Genomic DNA, 15,527 nt, shown 5'->3' on the forward strand with positions numbered 1-15,527 from the left:
TGGAAGACTTCTGTTCTGTCCAGGATGATACACTCAGAGCTCTGTGTTTAGAGGTCTCAGTATCTGCACAGATCCTGAGGTGGGACTTATGATGAAGTCAGTCTTTGTGGTTCTAGAGGTTCTGTTACCTCAGTGTCGTTTTAATCCATCTTCTGTGGTTGGTGACCTTGGTCTTTGCACTGAACCTAGGATGGCACCTAGGATAGCGTCTTTCTTGGTTATTTTATATATATATATTTCTTTTTTACCTTCATTTATTATTGTTATTATTATTTTTATTTACCTATCTATTTTGGTCGATTTCTCTGTTTGGGTGTGATTATTGAAATCGTTGTCCCTAATTATACTTATTTTTTTCTCTTCTTTTCTTTTTTTTCGTTATGTGCTATGCCATGTTTCTTATTTCAAGACCATGGCGTGTTTTTGGTTTGTTTGTTTGTTTTTGTTTTCTTTTTGTTTTTTTTGTTTTGTTTTGTTTTGCTTTGTTTTTCATCTGTTTTTTGTGGTGCTTATCGATATAGCTGGAGTCCTCACTGGATAATTGACACTTTTTTTGGGTACTGGTGGAGTGTTTCACCTTCCTTCTCTCCTTCATCTCCCAAATCGATGATGAGAGCCTCTAGAAGGATTCTACCCATTTTTGGAGTATTAGACTCTTACCCCAGTTTATTTATCTTCTCTTTTTCAGGCAAAACCATGCAACTTGAACTAGCTAGTCCTGCCTACAGTTAGAGGGGGAGATAAGGGAGGCAGCAAGACCAAACAGGTGCAAGACTACTAAGTAGTGGGTTGGATACAGAGGGGACCACATAGTCTAGCCGCCCTGGGGGTGAGGGAAGAGGAAATGGGAGGTAGGACAAAAACGGAGGGGTAGGGAGGACAATTTGGTGATGGGAATACCCCCTGATTTTATGTAAATATGTACCTAAAATGTTATTGTCAACAATATGTAAGACACTATGATCAAAATAAAAATTATATTAAAAAAATAAATAAAGAATGCTCTGCAGTTTTCCACAAAAAAAAAAAGAGATTAATAAAATCGTTGCTCCTCTTAAAACAAATCAAGACTTTATTTTACATTAAATAAAACCAGCATTTTAAAATTGGTCCACATGACCATAATAAAAGATCATTGTTTTATTTTTCTAACTCTGTTCCCCTCTCATTCAGTTCTTGTCACACCAAGTCTCCTGGCTGTTTCTGAAACATTAAAGTGCACCTACCACAAAGGCTTCATACTTGTTAGAGCTTGCTCTCCTACCTCCTTTTGTCTTTTACATATTTCACTTCAATGGGGCCTTCTTTGTCTATACTACTTGAAACTGTTTTATTTTCCTCATGACAATTTGTATTGTCAGACTTCCCTTATATGTATTTAATTTATGTATTATTTTTCCCTGTAATCCATACAGCACACAGAAGCTCCATGAAGAATAAAGATTTTGGTTTGATTAGATGATATTCCCAATGCCTGTGACATGAAAGTTACTAGGTAAACAATCATTAAAATGATTTATTAGAGGGGTGGGGAGCAAAAAAAAAAAAAAACAGAAATGATTTATTAGAGACACACAGATAGTTCAATGGGCTGAAGTGCATGCTTTTCATGCCAGGCCGAGATTGGATTCCCATCCTGCATGTCTCTGAGTGATAATCCAAGCAATTAGTGCTGGAAGTAGCCTCTTAGCACTGTTGTATGTGGCCCCAAACAAACAAAAATTTGGATAAATAACAGAATGAAATCAAATATGTACTTTCAATCGATCATTTGTTGAATGAATTAAAAAAAATAACTCTTTTTTTTGACCCATACCCAGAGGCACTCATGGATTACTCCTGGTAGGCTCTGGGGACCATATGGAATTCCAGGGATCAAACATAGGTTGAAAGGTTGGCCCTGTCCAAGGCAAACACCCTACCCACTGTGCAATCTCTCTGACCCAAATTTAGAATTTTAAACTTTTAAGATAAGTTTTGAATTTTAAATATAAAAAAATATTCACTTTTACAAATCCAAATATGGGTAAGTTTCATACCATAACACACTGAGTCATGTTAAATCTCACATATTAAGTGTATTCATATTTAAAGTATTTACTCCTGGGGCTCTTGGTCTGTGGGTCGCTCAAACCCAAGCCTCCTGCAAGCACAGTATGTGTAATGTTAAGCATTTAAAATTATACCTTTTTTAAAAGTAAAAGCAATTTTAATTTATGTTAAATTAGAACATTTTGATCAGTGGTCCTCAAACTACAGCCCATGAGCCACATACTGTAATTGTTTCTGTTTTGTTTCTTCACTTCAAAATAAGATATATGCAGTGTGCATAGGAATTTGTTCATAATTTTTGTCTTTACTATAGTCTGGTCTCCAACAGTCTGAGGGACAGTGAACTAGTCCCCTGTTTAAAAAGTTTGAGGACTGCTGATTTTGATTATAAAATGAAAAGCCATGGAAAATGAGGAAAGGTAGATTTCTGTAGAAGACTTTTGTTTTGTTATGGGGCCATACCTTGTGACACTCAGGGGTTATTCCTGGCTATGCACTCAGAAATCACTCCTGACTTGGGGGACCATATGGGATGCTTGGGATGGAACCCAGATCCGTCCTGGGTCAGCCTCTTGAAAGTGTCCTACTGCTGCGCTACTGCTTCGGCCCAAAAAATGATATATTTTTTAAAAACACACTTCTAATTTCCTATTTTAGTGCAAAGGATTATAAACAGCATCCTGTAAATTTAAGACATGTAAGAAATAAAAAATGTTAGTTCATAAAAATACTCACCTACAACACCATTCAATGCGACCTTCACCCTCACAGGTTTTTGCCCAATGATTATCAGCCAAATTTTTCATTGCAACAGCATATTCACAAAGTGTTTCCTCATCCTCACAATGTTCTCGCCAGATTTTATCAAAATCTCCAACTGAAACAAGGAAGAAATAAATTAAGTTAACATTATAGAAACATATTTTGAAAAGACTTTTGTACTTTTAGAACCAGAGAGATAGTACAAGTTGTGCATGCTATCTTGCATGTGGCAGACCAGGTTTTGATCCTCAGCATCCCATAGTTTCCCAAGCCCTAAGTAGAGTCAGAAGTAGGACCTGAGCACAAATTTATTGGGTATAGCAAATAAAGCAAATCCTCCCATTAGACAATTTGACATCTGTTTCATTGTAGCATTATTCACAATAGCTAAGAAACAACCTGAGTGTCCAACAGACAACTAGATAAACTGTGGTATATATACACAATGGAATACAATTTGGCTAGAAGATAAGATGAAACCATGTAATCTGCTATGTGGTTAGGACTGGAAAGTTTTGTGCAAGTTGAAATTCCATCAGTAGGAGGGACAAATACAGATGGAGCTCTCTCATATGTGGGATATAAAAAAACAGTACAGGAATAACAAATGGTCAAAGAAGGACAAGGAGAATTAAGGGGAGGACCATGAGATAATGGTGGAAGGGACACTCTAGTAGAGGGTATAATATTGGGATGTTGTATACATAAAATCCTATCTAACACTAACAAAATTGTACAGCACAGTGGTCAAGTAAAAAAAATAAAATTTTCAGCATAATCTAAAAGATGAGCACAAGCAGAATCATAGGAACTGTTTGCCATTAAACTTCAAAAATTTAAAATTATATAACAAAATTTAACCATAACCTGATAATCAAATTTTTTTTACTTTAAGCATGTGAACTTCATGAAAGGGAATAAAATAAATGAGTCTGTCTGAATATCTATCTATCTATCTATCTATCTATCTATCTATCTATCTATCTATTATGAACTTTGTGATAGGAAATAAAACTAATAAATGAATCAGTCCATCTGTCTATCTACTTACCTATCTCTAGAGAAAGACCTATCTTTTGGGGACCACATTTGGCAATACTCAGGATCTACTCCTGGTTCTGCAATCACAGATCTTGGGGATACACGAAGGACCACATGGGGCATCACAGATTGAACTGGGTCAGATGTATGGAAAGCAAGTGTTTTACCTGCTGTACTATATTTCTGGCCCTACCGGTTTATAAATCAAAATCACGCAGATAGATACAATTGTAGTTGAATTTTCTTTTTTAGCACTAATTGACCTGCTACCATTGAGCAATGTCACCTTATAATAATAGAGTAAAACTATTTAAATTTCCTTTGTGCCTCTTATTCCTAGTATCTCTAACATTTACTAGTTTTCAAGCAGAACTAATAGGTGAAATAGCAACAAATATATATGTAAGTTAAGTTTTTTATATTTACTTATTAAATGTTCTGAATAAAATCTATAAACTAGACTCTTATCTTTGAAAAAGTCTATAAATAATCTTTTCAAGCTACTATCTTTGAAAAAAATTTAATCAACTATCACTTTTAATATGAAATTTGAAGCTCTACAAGAATTGTTTAGTTTTGGGACTATACCCTTCAGGGCTCAGGGCTGAGATCACTCCTGGAGAGGATCAGACGACAGAATAGGGTGTTGGTGATTGAGTAAGTACCCTATGCCCTACTTACTTTTACTATCTTTCCAGTCTTTGTGTAAGCTCTGATAAAAGGAAGATCTGAGAATGCTAAAGCCAAACAAATAACATTAGTATTATTGCTAGAGTAAAATAGTAAACAAAAGCAATGTAGATGGCTCTTCTCAATATCCTTAGATAAAAAAGTTTAAGTTCTCTGCCTCAAGTTCAACTGTGGCTATCTGGTGACCTAGTAAACAAAAAAATTTATAAAACAGCTGTATTTGAAAACAAAAATTTACTGAAAAAATTTCCCCCCAATAAGACTGATTTTTAGTATTTTACTTGTGTGTTTGTACAGAGAATCAAATAAATTTAGGACCCCAACCATGTAAGGCAAGCTCTCTACTACTAAGCTTACATCCCTAATATTTAAAGGTTTTTATAATAGATAGAAATCATTCAAACAAAAAACTTTTTCAAAACTTGAAAAACTAATGCTATTTTAAGTAGACAGTCTAATAAGTGATGAGCTGAAAAACCAAACAATTATACTTCTATAGTATAGTTTGGTCTGACTAAACAAAATGAGCAATAAAGAGAAACACATGTGCTCATACATACACTGTTCAGTTAGATCAGGGGTCTCAAACTCAATTTACCTGGGGGCCACAGGAGGCAAAGTCCGGGGGAGGCAGGGCCGCATAAGGGATTTCACTTACCGAATATTCGCAATAAAAAAATCACATTAGTAAGAAAAAAATCGCAAAAATCGCATTAAATATTTGCATACCCCGAACGGAACTGCTCAGGGTATGCGAATGTTTTATGCGATTTTTTTCTTACTAATGTGATTTTTATTGCTATTATTCATTAAGGGAATAATCGTGAATACTGCGATATTTGAAGGCAGGCCGCGGACCACAAAATGTTGTATGGAGGGCCGCAAACGGCCCACGGGTTGCGAGTTTGAGACCCCTGAGTTAGATGGATACCTATCAACTCTGTTTTTGCCTGACTTACTAGAACACTATTTAAATTTTTCACATGGGTCATACTGGGTCCAGCAGTGTTTGGGGTCACCAGGTTCATACCCAAAGTGTTAGCAGGTGAGGGGGAAAGATAGGAAGAGAAGATATCATGTGATAAAGGGAATGGACTTTAAGGCCTCATACAAACAAGGCACATATTGCTTCAGCTATCTTCCCCCTTTTTTCTTTCATCTGTTATTACAATAATCAGAGTCATATAGCGATTGACTCTGGTGCTCACCAGTTGTTTATCTTCCTGTACGGCTAGCAAACTCCCCCATTGTATTCAAGAGGAATCATATTAGCTGTGATGCTAGACTGGAGATCCCTCTCCTTACTGTAGAGCAGGGGGTCCCAAAAGAGCAGAGCTGTTAGTACCACTCAAGCCCATGTGGGGCATGGGGATCAAATCTGCAACCTCATGCTGATAAGACAAGCAATGTTGCCATCCCCCTTGGTCTCTGACACTGATTTTAATCCCAAAAAAGAATATAAAAAATTTTAACTTTTGGAGGGCTTTGTTTGTTATACAGCAGATTGGCAATAAATGACTCTCAAAAAAAGTTAAAAACCAAATTCTAAATTTTGAAGGAAAAATCAATAGGTTTAGAATCTTTCACATCATTAATAACATCTTTCATATAGTTATATGATCAAAAGTTTCAGAAATGATACGTTTATTTTAAAAGATTTCTTTCCCTTCCTCCTTTCTTCCACAGATGACGCTCACGGGTTACTCCTGGCTATGTGCTCAGAAATTGCTCCTGGTTTAGGAGACCATATTCGATGCTGAGGGATGGACCTGCAGTTCGTCCTAGGCTACTGCGCCCAAGGTACATGCCTTACCACTTACACCACAGCTCCGGCTCCTCCCTCTTTCGCTCTCCTTCCTCTCACCCTCCCTCCCTCCCTTCCTCTTTTTTTTTCTTTTTGGTTTTTGGCAATGCTCAGGAGTTACTTCTGGCTCAGTGCTCAGAAATCGCTCCTGGCAGGTTCAGGGGACCATATGGGATGTTAGGGATTGCAACTGAATCTGTTCCAAGCCATCTGCGTGCAAGTCAAGTACCCTACTGCTGTGCTATTGCTTTGGCCCTCTTTAGGATTTCTTGAAGTCCAAAAAGGTAAAGGGCCTGAAATCAAATGGCTTATCTGAGAGAGAATCCTAGGACGCAAGGGGTTGGGTGAAAGAATAAAGACAACCAGACAAGTAGAAACTACTCAAACAAGAGCACATTACTGAGTATGCAATTGTGGACAATAGAAAAACATTCCGAAAAGTGTTTTGGGAACTGTGCACCTAATGGACAGGAGGTTGGAATATTTTTCAATCAGTCACTCCCATGAATTGAGTTGTTGACAACATCTATTTCTGGTCTAAGCTTAGGCACTAAAAAAAAGGACATATTCAATACTAGAAAATAGGACACATTAAAAGTTGAACAATGATGCCTGAGTGTTTCTGCACCACAGATGAGTACCAAAGGTACTTCAGGTGAAGCCAACAATATTATCTATCTTATCAAAATTTCAAGCACTTACTATACCAATATATACCTGAATACTCACATGACTCTAGAATTATTCTACTAGCTATAGGATACAAAGATAATTGTGTCTATAGACAAGAGCAAAACTCACTGCTTAGTAAGAGGGTAGCTAAGCTTAAATACTGACTTCTTTATGAGTTATATGCTTATTGTCTTTAAAGCCTACTTATTTCAAACCAATAATAGGCATCAATTTAATGTTTTAACATTTATCTCCAGATTCTCCCAAATTTACCGAAACTGAAAATGACATGATTTGTAAAGCGTGTTCTCTCTCTCTCTCACACACAGACACACACACACACACACACACACACACACACACACTGATTTAACAATGCAGTTGTACATTCTTTATATTCTTTCAATACGTTTGCTGAAAAAAATCTATGTTAAACACTACTACTATTTAAATTAATGATCAATCAAGCATAGCACAAGGGAAGGAGAGAAGACATGTAAAAACGTATTAGATGATGTAATAAGGATATGAGTCTGATGTGTTCCCTATACTCTATGTAGACCTATGATCATGAAGTTTTAAATCATGTATTTAAGAAACAGGTATCAAATTCAAACCACCAAGTAAACACTTTGGTGGTTACAAAATGAACAAAAAATACATTCTTCAGTAATGAGAAAATTCTATTTTCCAGAATACTTTCCACAAAACTTTACTTAAAAATACAAAGGGAAAATTTTATTTTTATATAATACAGCAAACTATTACTTGTTTTACAGCATTAAAAATAATGATATTGGTACCAGAGTGACAGTGCAGAGGGTAAGGGTACTTGCTTTTTGCATGTGGCCAACCTAGATTGAATCCCTGGCACCACATTCCTTGAGCACTGCCAGGAATGATACCCAACAGGGTGGTACATACCCTTCCCCAAATTAAATTAAAATGATGGTGTAAAATCAAAGCATTTTCAAAGCAATTAATGCACCTGTTTGATCTAAAAAGTAAAAAACATCTGCAGTTAACTATACTACTGCTCAGTTTTTATATTCAAACATCCTCTGCTATCATAGCCAACCTGTATATACATTCAAAACATGTCAAAATTAATGGGTTAACATTTAAAAGAATGTTATTTAAAAATACAAGACTTTTCATTATAAGAAACTGTGGTACATATACACAATGGAATATTATGCAGCTGTCAGAAGAGATGAAGTCATGAAATTTTCCTATACATGGATGTACATGGAATCTATTGTGCTGAGTGAAAAAAGTCAGAGGGAAAGAGATATATGCATAATAGTCTCACTCATCTGTGGGTTTTAAGAAAAATAAAAGAGATTCTTGCAATAATTTTCAGACACAAAATAGAGGAGGGCTGAAAATTCCAGCTCACGACATGAAGCTCACCACAAAGAGTGATGAGTGCAGTTAGAGAAATAACTATCATAACAATGTGAATGAATAAGGGAAGCAGAAAGCCCATCTAGAGTACAGGGGGGTGGGGTGGGGAGGAGGGAGATTTGGGACATTGGTGATGGAAATGTTGCACTGGTGAAGGGGGGGTGTTCTTTACATGACTGAAACCCAACCACATTCATGTTTGTTTAAATAACGATATTGAAAAAAGACTTTTCGTTATGTAAAAGCAAAGAAGGAATTTCCTAAGGAAAGTACAGTGAATAAGGCTCTTATTTTGCAGGCAGCCAACCTGTGTTGAATTTCCAGCATCTGTATGTACACCAAAGCACTGCCAGGAATAATTCCTGAGTATTTAGCCAGGAGTAATCCCTCAGCACTGCTAAGTATGGCTCTAAAACCAAAAGAAAAATCAAAAATTAATTTTTTAGAAAGCATGATTAATAACTCACTATACACTGAAGATTAATTAAAAATTAAGTTAAATATATACTTGTGGCCAGACTAAAATCATAAATTTACAAAATGGATCAGTACTAACTTACTCAAATACAGAGCTTTGAGATTATATTAAATAAGGTGTGCCAAATCTTGAAAGATTCTTTTTTACAAAAACTCTAGGACAAATTTCACATTAACGTGACTTCTATTTGTTAGTGCTGAATATTGTCAAACCAAGTTGATGGAAACCAATGAAGTAAATTATTTTGAAACCTAGTCCCCATGTTAAGATAGTACCATAATTATTGATTAATTCAATTTCACAAATACTTTAGTCACAAAAGAAGAATAAATATAAACTTATATTTCTTGTAAAAGAATATAAACAACTAGGAAAAAATAGCATATTCATAAGTTCCACTTTAAATTATTCAGTTACTAATTTATGATATTACTTTGATCATAGCATCTTTATGAAATAAAGTTAGTTATGAAATAACTTGTGAAATACGTTAGTTATTCAGTTTTTGCTTTCTTAATAGTCTTAAGAACAGATCTAGGGACCAGAAGTTAATACAGTAGAGAAGGTGTTTGCCTTGCATATGGCTGATCTGGTTTTATTCCCCAGCACCAGACATGGACTCCGAAGCTTGCCAGGAGTGATGTCTGAGCAGAGGTGGGTATGCGGTAGAGAACAGATCTGAACTCAAGTGAACAGAATTCTTAAACTCTAAGGTTGACACTATTCTTCCTTTATGAATTAACCTCTCTTCTTCTCTTTGCTTCCTTATTTATTTGTGGTACAAGGGACTGAATCCAAATCTCATGCATACTAGGCATGTACTTTAATATGCCATATCCTTTAAGCCATATCCTTGGCCCTTTCCTGTCATTTAATACAGAAAATCTCTCTCCTTCAGAACATAACTTAATTTAAATACTTAACAGTACTTGCTTCCTTTCTAGCTGATGATCTAAAAATTCTCCAATACTTCTTTCACTTTTACTATACTGTTTATTCAAATTAGGTGTGATCTAGTCCAAACTGAAACACAAAGACTACTTTTAATACATGATTTTTAACAGACTATACAAGTTAATTAAGTGCCCTAATTAAAGCAAATAAATTTCCACCATGCTCAAAATATACAAGAAAGATCAACATTAGGAACAAATAAAATCAGTTGCTAGGGGTGGAAAGATAGTACAGGGGGTTATTTAAGGCACTTGCCCTGCACAGGATTGATGCTGATTCAATCCCGGCACTACAGGAATCATCATTCAACACTGCAGCCTCAGGTTGTGCTCCAACACATCCCCAACAGAATTTTTTTTTAAACCATAGTTCATAGGTATCAAGAAATAGGAGTATTAACTAAACAGCAAAATTTAAATATTTTAACCTGTCTTTTCAAAATAGAGTTTAAAAACTTTAATTTCAACATCAACTTTTGAGAGACTCAACTGGGTTTTTTGGGTGTGGGGAGGAGGTGAAGAGCAGTCTCACCTGGTGGTCCTCAAGGGACCAGGGAGGGAACATGCAAGCTCCTGCATGCACTCCAGATATTTGAGGTATCTCCCTGGCCTTGTTTTAGCAAGTTTTTCCACTTCACATTACAATAAAGAGAAAATCTTGCAGCTGAAAGTGTAATTTCTAGTCAGTTCTTAGTCTTTTGTTAAATCTAAACTTGAGGACATAGTTTGCAACACATCTAAATAGATAGGGGGCTGCCTACATGTAAAAGAAAAATGAAGAGATGGTGACAAAGATTGTGCATTACCACAAGTTAGTACCATGACGTTTATAAAATTTTTGTGGCGACCATACCTGACAGTGCTCAGAACTTAACTCCTGGCTTTGTTTTCACAGATCTCTCCTGGTGGAGATTGTGGAACCACATAGGGAACTGTGCAAGTCAAGAACCTTACCCACTACTATACTAATGTTCAGGCCCAAAAGGACCACTTGATTCTTAGAAGTATATTAGAAATAAAATAAAAAAATATTTATGTATAAAGCACAGAAGAAATTTAATGTGTCAATCTCAGACCAATTTAAATGACATTTTATTTATCTGATTTTTAACAGTGCACAATGCAAATGAGAGGATAGCACAAGATTTCAAGTATATAAACTCTAGAAAACCAAGCTAAATTGATAAAGTACCAATAGCACTGGGACTGCTAAAGAGTTTGAGGAAATTTCAAGTACAATAGAAAATATGCTTTATCTTGGTTATTAATTAATTTCATAAATGTAACCACCTACCGAAATTAAATGATAAGTTTTAAATGGGTTCTATTTCATAACTAAACCAAACCTCAGTAAATACCATTGTTAACTGAGGTGCTATAAAGTCAGAAAAAAAAACCTGATTTCATTAAATATAATGATCACTGGGGCCAGAGACAGTACAACTTGCCTTGCATGTTGTAAACTAGGTTTCTCTTTCGAGCACCCCATATGGTCACGCAACTACCACCGGGAGTGATTCCTAAGCAGTTAGGAGTAACCTTATGGGCCAAAATCCAAAACCAAACTAAATAAAAACCATCCAAAACAAGACAATAACATTGAGGATCATCAACTTATCTTAAAAAAAAAAAAATTGAGGGGTTGGAGCAATAGCACAGCAGTAGGGCCATTGCTTGCATGCAGCTCACCAGGATGGACCCAGGTTCAGTTCCCCGCATCCCATATGATACCCCGAGCCTGCCAGGAGCAATTTCTGAACCCAGAGTGAGGAGTAACCTCTGAACACCGCCGGTGTGGTCCAAAAACAAAAACAGAAAAAAATTGATTCACTTTGTGCATCAACAAACAAGTCTTGAACTACAAGAAATTCAGAATAATGTATTTTATGTTTTTTTTTAAATTAGATTTGTTGCCAAGTATTGGCTGTAGATGATGAAATTACCAAATTCAAGTTCAAAGAACTTTTAAAGGTCATTTCCTCTTATAGCCAAAGGGAAACAAGTTCAGTAGCCCCACCAAGGCATTAAAAAGAAGTGTTCAGGCCCAGACTCTAAAAAGCATAGCTAAACCAAACTGAGCAGCATTCTTGGCATAACTGAGTAGCTATCATAGTGGTATACCTAAAAGTGAGCAAAAATACTAGATTTTAGTCTTGAAGGAGTTCCTACAATTCAAATGAGCTACCTGCAAACCTGCATTGTATACCCAACTTTCCACAAACTATTTGGAAAAATATTCTAAAGTGCTAAGAAAGGTCTAATTTTTCACATAAAAACTTAAGAATGTAAGAACTATATGGTTAGCAACTGTAATATTGGAAAGACTGCAAAATAGTCTATATAGAAATTTCAGGAACCCCACAATCTTCAGAATTATTCTCAAGTGCATCTAGAAAGTAGGGCTACAGCTATGCCTCATTTAACATTTATATTTAACAACAATTTCCATATGGTATTGTTTTTATTTCACAAAACTCATTTAATTCTAATCCATCTATTGAGGCAATTTACAGATAAGGAAAAGTAAAGTACAGAGAGATTAAGTAACCTTCTCAAGGGCACATCACCTAGCAGTCAAATACCAAAATCCATGCATCTATGAGTTTTTAATTTATGAATCTTCATGGATATGAATAAAGCTTTGTACTAGAGCAAAGTAAACTGACTCTAATAGGACAATCCAATAGACTTTTTCAATTGCATTGTTAGATTTCTGGCAGTGGTTTCAACTCAGGCTACACACTAGAATCACCCTGTTTTCATTTAATTGATTGCGAGTAAGAACTTGTCATTTATTTTAATGTTCCACTGTGCAAGTCTGGCTCCAAATCACAGGTTTCTGGCAACACCATAAGCCCAAAAGTCTAGTAAAATAATATACAGAGAAAATAGGCTTGAGTCAACTTGAAGGATTAAACTTAATTAAAAAATAAAACATGTATAGATAAAGCTGAGTATCTACAAACAGAATTTGGCTTATGAGTTTCTTCCGTTTGAAGCACTCTCTTAGAAGTGTATTTATGGGAGGTTGGCAGAAGCCCTGAGAAACAGAGGATGAGTGCCCCCTCCCAAAAGAACAAAGTTAAGCTGAGAGACACACAAGCCCCTCCCTCCTTGGCTGAGGGAACACAGTATTGCCCCACACAGACACAAGAGCAGCAGGAACCCCAGCTAGGCCAAGGCTGGCAGAAGCACTGAGAAACAAAGAAATGAGTGTCCACTCCCCCAAAGGACAAAGTTAAGCAAAGAGGCTCATGCAAACCTCTCTTTGATTAAGGGAACACACGGTTGCCTGCCCAGAGACAAAAATAACAGAAGAGCATGGCAGCTTTGTTTTGTTCCATGGCTGCACATATTCCCTAATTAATGTATACTAGCACAACATGTAAAAAAAAAACATACAGCAAGAATACTATAGAAAAGCATCATAGAATTCCACCATGCTTAGAGAATAAACGAGATGGATCTGAAGACCCAACAAGTACCAGCCACCTACACAGCACCTCTGAAAAAAGACTTTAGAGAGGAAATTTGGAGGATGCTCAAGGAACTCAAGAATCCATGGAATGAACTGAATGAACCACAGTAAGAATCAAGAGGACATGAAAATAGAAGTAAGAAAACTCCAAACCAAAATATCAGGGCTAATAAACCTGGCAGCAGAAAGGAAAAAAACCTTACTGCAAAGCCTCACTAACAGAGTAACAGTTGCTGAAGACAGAATCAGTGAGCTGGAAGATGAGATGTATAACAAATCCATACAATAGAAGAAGCTGGAAAAAAAAAAAAAGCCTTAAAGCAAATGATCAGACAATAAAAATATTCCTCAAAGCTCTATTGTGAAAATATAAAAATAGAAGTCTGTGATAAACTCAATAGAAACAACATAAGAATTATTGGAGTCCCAGAGGCCCAGAAATAAAATCTTCATAAAAAAATCAACAGTCAAAAACATACAGCAGAAAAACTCCCAGAGCTAAGAGTGGATTCAAATACTACAATACTACCAAATACTACATACCCAGAGAGTACAGGCTAAAAGAGATCCAAAGAAAAACAGCCTAAGGCACATCCTAGTCACACTGATGGATCCCAGAGATAGGGATAGAATATTCAATGAAGGCAGCCAGATCAAAAAGGGAAATTATGTGAAAAGGAGCATCCTTAAGGTTTACAGCAGATTTGTGACAAATAACCCTCAAGACCCAAAGGCAGTAATGGGATATAGTGACAACACTCAGTGAAGTGAAAGCTTCTCCAAGAGTACTTCACCCAGTCAGGCTTACATTCAGGTTTGAAGGAAAGATACATACAGCTTCACATATAAACAACAGCTGAAGAACTTTACAGACTCAAAACCTACCTAAAAAAGAATAACTGAAATGTCTACTTCAAGATAAGGCAGAACTAACAAATACACCAAACTTTTACAAAAAGATGACACCAAAAAAAAAAAAAAAAAGTTAAAAGGGGCTGGAGCAGTGGTACAAGTGGTAGGGTGTTTGCCTTGCACACACTAACCTAGGTAAGATGGTGGTTTGATCCCTGGCATCCCATATGGTCCCCTAAGCTAGGAACAATTTCTGAGCGCAAAGCCAGGAGTAACCCCTGAGCATCACAGGGTGTGCCCCCCCCCCCAAAAAAAAGAGAGAGAATGACACTAAATCTCATCACAATCATCTCTCCCAATGTCTAAATGCATATCTAGACACAGCATGGCAAAATGAATCAAAATGTTGAATACAACGTTTTGCTGTCTCTAAGAAACACATCTGAATAGTCAGACTCAAAATCAAAGATTGGAAAACAATCATTCAAGCAAAAAACTCTCTTAAAAAAGGATGGAGTGGGGGCCAGAGCGATAGCACAGCAGTATGGGGCGTTTGCCTTACATGAGGCTGATCCAGGATGGACCTCGGTTGGATCCCCAGGTCCCATATGGTCCCCCAAGCCAGGAACAATTTTCTGAGTACATAGCCAGGAGTTACCCCTAAGCATCACAGGGTGTGGCCCAAAACCAAAAGAAAAATAAAGAAAAGAAAAGGCAGTAAGTGACAGAGATGGACACTTCTCGATAATCAAGGGATATGTATACACCAGGAAGAAATCACATTCAGAAACATAAATGCACCCAAAGAGGGACAAGCAAAATATTTAAAAGAATTGCTGACAGATTTGAAGAAAGACATCCATCGTAATACAATACAATAATAGTAGGAGACTTCAACACCGTCCTGTCATGCCTTGATAGAAGTAGAAGAGAATGGCTTAATATTATAATACAATTCAATACAATATAATATAATAACATATGACTTTCCATCCCCAGAAAACTAAATACAAATTCTTCTCCAATGTACATGGTCATTTTTCAAGAAAGACAACATGCTGGGTCATAAAACCTACCTCCATAAATTCAAGAGAATAGAAATTATACAAACTACTTTCTCAGATAATCATGCACTGAAATTAGAAGTGAATCTCAGACACACACAAAATAACTCCAAAATCTGGAAATTAAACAACTCACTATTGAACAGCTAGTGGATCAAAGACAAAAATCAAAAAGAAAAATCAAAAGATTCCTGGAAATAAATAAAGACAAATTATTAGAATTTATGGAATACAGCAAAACTGGTATTAAGAGGAAAATTTATAGCTTTACAAG

At 36.2% G+C, this 15,527-nt stretch overlaps 1 protein-coding gene across 1 annotated transcript in view; it reads right to left on the reverse strand.

Moving 5' to 3' along the window:
- The window catches only part of BMT2 (base methyltransferase of 25S rRNA 2 homolog), a 67,662-nt gene that overhangs the window by 39,122 nt on the left and 13,013 nt on the right, over positions 1–15,527 (reverse strand). The window contains exon 2 of the mRNA XM_049783498.1: positions 2,788–2,929. Within this exon, the coding sequence (XP_049639455.1) occupies positions 2,788–2,929 (142 nt within the window). The remainder of the gene's footprint in view (positions 1–2,787; positions 2,930–15,527) is intronic.

Source organism: Suncus etruscus, chromosome 1 (genome assembly GCF_024139225.1).
Source record: "Suncus etruscus isolate mSunEtr1 chromosome 1, mSunEtr1.pri.cur, whole genome shotgun sequence".
Taxonomy (NCBI): Eukaryota; Metazoa; Chordata; class Mammalia; order Eulipotyphla; family Soricidae; genus Suncus; species Suncus etruscus.